A 7,500-nucleotide genomic window follows, 5' to 3' on the forward strand; every position below is an offset into this window, starting at 1 on the left:
AAACACTACAAGTCGATTTTTTTTAATGCCTCCATCTTTACTATTAATGACGTCACAGAGGAGCAACGAGGTCCTGCAATATGGAAGAATAAGCTCCTGCTTTTAAAGATATGCAGCTGTAAAAACAGTTGAACAAGCCTTAGAAATTTTGAATTTTTTTTTTTAGTAAGAGTAATATCAGAGAGAACATGATCGGCTTTAAGTTTCTCACATCATTTCAGGACAAAACTGAAACTGAAAAACTTGATTTTAAAACAGAGGTCAAAGTTCATCAAACGTTAACAGACAAATTCAGCCGAGAGCTCTAAAGCCACAAAAGTTATGAAAAACAGAATATAGCATGTCAGGCTTTTAAATGTCTGTCTTCATTTAGAAAAAAACAGTAATTACCTGTAACTGATATTTTACCTTTTGTTGCATTTACACCAGGGAGGCTACCGTCTAGATTTTTCTCACACAAAAAAAATTAAAATCCTCCCATCTTGTTATATTAAACTACAGTTTATCCAGTTAACTGCAGGCTGTTTGCATATGAATGAATAAACCCATATCACTGGATCAAAACTCCATTCTGTGAGTCTACAGACGAGTGACGCCATCATCGTCCACGGCAACTAAATAAATGACCTTACGTGGCATGTCAGATGTTGCAAAATGGCACACACACACACACACACACACACAAACTTAAACACACACCTACACAAAGTCTTTGTTCTCTCCCAGCTCTGGCATTGATCAGCGTTTCTCATGAATTCATCACAAACAGCCTGTTTTACTTTAAAAGTCTGCTCGACTCGACCGCACCTATTAGCTAAATGATTACTCAGCAGGAATGCATGATGCTGTCACTGTAACAATGAAAAAAAAACAAAAAGAAAAGTCATCGTTTAACCTCTGAGGAGTGTGTTTGGAAGAAATCAAGAAATTTGGGGAATTAAAAAGCGAGATGTAAAAAACAAACTGCAATAAGTTCAGCGTGGTCCCACAGGGGCGGAGCTAGCAGATGAAAGGACGAAGGGTGGTGGTGGTGGTGGTGGGGGGGACTTCCTTTGAAAAGCAGCTGACCCCCCCCCCCAGGGGAAGAGTTGGATTGCCCGTCGGCTCGTCCGGTAGGCCGGTATTCCGGCTGTCACAAGTTTTTTTTTTTGGTTTTTCCAAAACAAGAGGTTGAAGAGGTGAAAGAGAAACTTCAATAATAGGATGACTCCTCCCCTCGGATGACCTCGCCTCGCCCTGAGCTCCTTCAGTCGGGCTACTTTCAAGCGATTAGCGGCGTTTAAAGACACTTCAATAAGCCAAGGACATATTTAACTGAGCTGCGTGAAGACCGTCCTCAAAGAAAACACATTTCCATTTGTAATAATTAAAAACGGTCAGTGACGGAGTCACAGAGTCCTCGGTAAATCACGGCGTCGGGCCCCCCAGCTGCTCCACACACACTCGTGACAGCAAACATTCAAAACACGAAAGTGTTTGGGATAAAAGCAGCCAGCAGATTGTTGCATGCACATCGTAGTAGAGGCTCGGCGAGCCGAGCGTGGCGTTTGGGAGGACTCGGATACCTCCTCCTGGTCAGATGGGGGGGTTACCATGGAAAACACAGCTGCAGACGCATGCCCTCCTAATAAGCGCCCCCCGGGGGGTAAAACAACCTCCAAGTGTGGGAGATGCCGTGGATGGCACTGTGCAAACAAACACGCATTTGAATCTGTCGCCAAAGGTTTTGGGTTTGAGAGGGGATGCGGGCCGTGTGAGGTCATCCCGGCTGGTTTGACCCTCGATGACACCGCGGCGGCTGCTGGCCGGCGCCCAAACTCACCGACGGGCTCTCACGTGACCGGAGCAGCGGTGTGTTTGAGTGAAACCTCAGGATTCTGCAGGCATGGGCAGCTGTTGGTATCCTGTTAAAAGATGTGAGGTCATTAAATAAGCTTTTATTTACAGGTGTCTATAGAGCAACAAAGCACACCAATTAACTAGTTTTAGGTCATTTTTTAATTTTTTCCTTGTCAGTTTGCAGAATAAGCTTTTGAATGCACAACAATCACAGAAGAGTATGCATTGTTGCATTAATAAAGCCACCATATATGAATATAGATGTGACCAACACACACTTTACCACTAAACCTTCCAAACTCTTAGCATTTCAGATGCTTTATCCGTGAAAAATATGCATTTTTACAATATTTTACCTCAGCTGTAGCTTGATTTATGTATTAAGTCATGTATAAATATTTTATTTGTTGTATCTCATTCTGTTTAATCAGCTTAGCACCCGTGCTTTTTTTTTAATATCTAATAAATACGAGCACTCATGATGACTATTATTACAGATAATGTAATAATAATGTGAAAGCGATTGAGAAATCAATAACATCATATTTTATTAGCTGTTGTTTTGAATGTAAAATATTAATCAGCAGAGTGGTTATCTATCATTGTCAGATCAATATAGTGGAATTTATATTAAGTATAAAACAGCATGACATGAAAATAGTTTGACGTCAGCATCATGGACGTCATATCAGATATCCAATTGTTTAATAATAATAATGAGGCCTTAAATAATGACTAAAACTTGACCCAACACTTGTCGGTGGCTCTCCGGCTCGTCGTTGACTCTGGGATCAGCCCTGCGCGTCTAAACAGCCGCTAAAATAAACCAACAACAGACCCCAGACGAGCCCCGCAACGTCGCCGACTCGATTCCAACTTCAATAAGGTTCCGTGCGACGCGATTGGCTACAGCTATTGACGCAAGGCCCTCTTGGCTCGCGCCGATTGGCCGCCACCTCTCTCGTCGAACGTCAGTCAAACGCGCGGGCCAATGGGAGCGCGCGCCTGCCTCTTTGTTCCTCCCGTTCGGTGTGTGACGCAGAGGGTCATGTGTTGTTTGTGCTCTGGCCCATAGAGATTTGTACAGGGGGAGAAGGGAACGGATTGCTAACCAAGCTAGCCAGAACCTCCCGATTATAGAGCCGCGGCTCGAGCGTGGTCATGTTGCACACGGTGGGATTCAGCTGAGAAAAACACCCGCTTCTGGAGACCAGCCGCGGGAAACCACGGGGAAGACGGGACTTGGTGTTTTTTTTCTCTGACGGAATACTAAAGCCGGTCCGCGAGGATTGCAAAAAAAAAAAAAGAAAAAAAAAAAAATCTGAGCCGTGCGAGTCAACGTTAGCTGGCCTAGCCGGACTCGGGAGCTCGTCTCCCTCAAAACAAGAATGGGGTCTAGGTCCACTCGGATTAGCTTGCTAGTAAAGTGACCTTTGATTGTGTTCCCTGATGGCGAATTTCACGAATTACCAGGAAGGTAAGGCGGCGATGTTGATGGTGGAGACGCAGCAGAGGGACGTGGGGACGAAACCCGCCACCGCGAACGGAGACGGCTCGGTCGGGGAACCCCCTTCCCCGTTAATTAATAGCGGCGGCGGCGGCGGAGGAGGCGGCGGCGGCTCCCGCTTCCATCAACATTTACCGCCCTCCAACCACCTCCACCATCACCTCCTCAGCCACCACCACCACCCGCCAAAGGATCACCACCACTACCAGCTGGCCCCGCAGCAGCAGCATCTTTCCGGGGAGAACATCGCCGAGTCCCCGGGCAGGAAAGCCTCCCACTCGTCCCTCAGCCAGGTACACGCCGCCGCCGAGGACCCCGCCGCTTCCTCTTCCGCTAGCGGCGGCGGCAGCAGCCATGTCTACGCGGCCGTGAACGTCGCACCGCACACCTCCGACGCCGTGGACGACATACGCAAATGCGGCTACCTGAGGAAGCAGAAACACGGACACAAGAGGTTTTTCGTGCTGCGGGCTGCCAGCCACCTCGGGCCGAGCCGCCTGGAGTACTACGACAGCGAGAAGAAATTCAGGAGCAGCCTGCGCTCCGCCGCCGCCGCCGCCTCCGCGGCCGCCGGCAGCAGCAGCGGCGGAGCGGTCGCCCCTTCTCCGCCGAAGCGGGTGATTTACCTCTATCAGTGCTTCACGGTGAACAAAAGGGCCGATTCCAAAAACAAACACCTCATCGCCCTGTACACCAAGGACGAGTACTTCGCCATCGTGGCCGAGAACGAGCAGGAGCAGGAGGACTGGTACGTGGCTGTGAGCGAGCTGATGAGCGAGGGCAAGAAGGGTCACGTGGACTCCGATGATCTGGACGATGGGTACGGTACGGTCACCCCCGGTACCGTGTTCAAGGAGGTGTGGCAGGTGAACGTGAAGCCCAAAGGACTGGGTCAAACCAAAAACCTCACGGGTGTTTACCGGCTATGCCTCTCCACTAAAACCATCCACCTGGTGAAGTTGAACTCTGAGACGCCGTGCGTCAACCTCCAGCTGATGAACATCAGACGCTGCGGACACTCGGAGAGCTTCTTCTTCATCGAGGTGGGTCGCTCCTCCTCCATCGGGCCCGGCGAGATATGGATGCAGGTGGACGATTCCGTGGTGGCCCAAAACATGCACGAGACCATCCTGGAGACGATGAAGGCCCTGAAGGCTTTCGCCGAGTTTCGGCCCCGCAGCAAGAGCCAGTCGTCGGGCTCCAACCCCATGCCGTTCATCACGACGCGGCGCCACCTGGGCAACCTGCCGCCGAGCCAGACGGGGCTGCAGCGGCGGTCGCGGACGGAGTCGGTCGTGGGCACGCCGCCGTCGAGTAAAAGCTCCGGGGCGAGTGGTTATCGCTTCCGGACGTCCAGCGAGGGCGAAGGGACAATGAACCGCCCCTTCCGCTCCGCCACAGGAAGCCTGGTTCACCTCAACTCGGCGCGGGCTCATCATCGCCAGGAAGCGGGTGGCGTCGGCAGCGTTGGCGTCGCCACAGGAAATGCTGGCACAAGCACTGGCAGCGGGCGCTACGTCAGAGCCATCCCGGGGACGGCGTCCACCTACCACGCCCGCTCCGCCTCGCTGCCGGTGTCCCACTTCCCCTCCACCACCAGTCCGGTGAGCGTCTCCTCTAGCAGCGGCCACGGCTCCGTCTCGGACACCCTCACCCGCCCGTCCAGCGCCTCGATATGTGGCTCCCCGTCGGACGGCGGTTTCAACTCGTCGGACGAGTACGGCTCCAGTCCCGGCGACTTCCGGTACTTCCGGGTGCGGAGCAACACGCCCGACTCCCTCGGCAACACGCCGCCAATCAGAGAAGAGAACTGTCTGAACGACTACATGGCCATGGGCTGGAACCGGGAGGTCTTCGGCACCAGCGCGGGCTCCGGGAACAACAGCGGCGGCGACACCCCGCGGGACGAGAGCACGTCAACAACGGAGGACGAGCGCTTCTCTTCGTCGTCGCTGAGGAGGAGGACGCACTCGTTCACCAGACCGGCCGGCGGCGCCACCGGCGGCTCGGGGGTGGCGGTTTACCAGAAAATGACCCAGACGAACTTCTCGTTGGAAGAGGGGTCAGATATCGTGCTGCCGTTTGGCAGTGGGCTGCTCCATGGCGGGCCGTCTTCCTCCTCTTCCTCACTCCGCTCCGACTACAGCTCCTGCTCCGAGCACAGCCAGCAGAGCCGGCCCTCCACGCTCTCCCGGACGGACGCCGGCGGTGAGCGATCGCCCCACTCCTCCTCCTCCTCGGCGAAGGAAGACAGCGGCTACATGCCCATGTTGTGTGGCGTGGCTGCGTCGCCGCGGGATACGCCTCCCGACTACATGCCTATGCAACCCGGCTCTTACCCGCACCCCGTCTCCCATTCCCCTCAGTTTCACAGTCCGGCTTTAGGTCCCCGATCGGCTCACCATCACCCCCCACAGCTCCAGTCCCAATCCTCCACAGACTCCCACGGCTACATGATGATGCTCCCGGGGGGCGGCGGCGGCGGCTCCCCGTCCCCGGGGCAGTCCTCCCCCAGCCCTCACAGCACCCTCACCGGGGCCAGCGGGACCGAGAGCATCGCCGAGAGGCCGGAGAACGGAGAGTACATGGACATGTCGTACTGCAGCAGTGGGGGCCGCAAGCTCTCCAACGAAGGGAGCAGCTATTACACACCTGGCACACCTGAGGGCCTCCCAAAGTCTTACAGCCCTTATTTCTCCCTCCCTCGCTCCTACAAGGCCCCCACCCGAGAGAGAGACGAGAAGGAGTACGGGGAGTACGTCCCCATGAGTTCTCCCGCCAAGCCGGTCTTCTCATCCGTCGCCACATCTTCCATGTCGACACCCGAGAAGAGGGTCGGAGGAGGGAGCAGCACCTCCACCCCATCCCACCCACCCCCGCCTTACGGAGCTCACCACACGACCGCAGCGATGGCCGACCGCCGCGTGGTGAGGCCCACCCGCCTCCCTTTAGGCCGGAGGAGTTTCCACGGCCCACTGCGGGTTAGTGAGCCCTCCACGGCGGCGTCGGGCACGTCCACCTCAGTCCCCGCCACCGTCAGCTCATCCGAAGGGCCCTCCAGTCCTGGGGAGTACATAAACATTGAGTTTGGGGATCACTACCCGCACCAACAACAGCCCCCTGCTTACCCCCTCTCTGCCCAGGACGAAGCGCCTTGCCCGGGGTCCGGTGCCCCCAGTCACTCCCCTCACCAGGACTATATGAGTGTGGAGGTGGCGGCGGACCAGCAGGACAGCGCCGGATGTCTGGGTAAAAACCAGTCGCCCAGGCCCAGCCTCGTCGCCCCCTGGAACCCACCCAGCTACATCCGACCCCTGGCTAGCAATCCGGGGACGCTGGCCTCCCCTGGAGTCCCCGCCGGAGGTCACTGGAGGTCGAAGGGCGACGACTACACGGACATGACGTTTAACCTCAGCAGAGGCGAGAGGACACAAACGAGCCCCACGGCGATGCTGCAGCATCTCTGCGTGATGGAGGGACGTTACGGCCACTCCGCCTCCTCCTCCTCATCCATTTCTCCCCCCCTCCCTCCATCGAGCCCGGGAAGGGCGCCGACACAGCAGCAGGAGCCCAAGGTGGTTCGGGCCGACCCCCAGGGCAGGAGGAGACACAGCTCTGAGACATTCTCCTCCACGTCCTCCTCTAATTCAACTCCCTCCGGAGGAGGACTCGCCCCCTCGTCCTCCTCCACCACCCACCCCACGCCGGCCAACCCAGCGGCCCCCAACGGCTCTTACCCAACAGAGGGTCAGGCTTCCAGATGGGCCAGCTCCGCCTCTTTTGACAGTATGTGGGTGTCCATGGAGGGTCTGGGTGACTCTCCGGCTCCCCATGCTCCAGTAAGAGCACAGGAAATGGGCCCAGCCTCCGGGACCTCCTCGGGGGCCGGCAGGATGTGCAGGAACATGTCTGTGGGCTACCAGAACGGCCTGAACTACATTGCCTTGGAGCTGATGGAGGACGGGAGTAACACGGGAGCCGCGGCGTCGGGAGCCGGTAGCAGCAACGGGAGCTCGGCGGCGGGGACGACGACGACGACGGCGGCGGTGCCTCTGCCGGAGAACGGAGCCTACGCCAGTATAGACTTCACCAAATCTGATGGAGTTACCACGACAACCAAGGGTGAGTAAATACAAAGTGTGCAAGATCCTTTT

General features: G+C 55.6%; 1 protein-coding gene across 1 annotated transcript in view; it reads left to right on the forward strand.

The window, feature by feature from the left end:
* The first annotated feature begins 2,913 nt into the window (after window positions 1–2,913).
* irs4b (insulin receptor substrate 4b) overlaps window positions 2,914–7,500 on the forward strand; it is a 14,037-nt gene continuing 9,450 nt past the window's right edge. The window contains exon 1 of the mRNA XM_084002506.1: window positions 2,914–7,468. Within this exon, the coding sequence (XP_083858632.1) occupies window positions 3,289–7,468 (4,180 nt within the window). The 5' untranslated portion in view covers window positions 2,914–3,288. The remainder of the gene's footprint in view (window positions 7,469–7,500) is intronic.

The sequence above is a fragment of the Eutrigla gurnardus genome (genome assembly GCF_963514095.1).
Source record: "Eutrigla gurnardus genome assembly, chromosome: 23".
Lineage (NCBI taxonomy): Eukaryota > Metazoa > Chordata > Actinopteri > Perciformes > Triglidae > Eutrigla > Eutrigla gurnardus.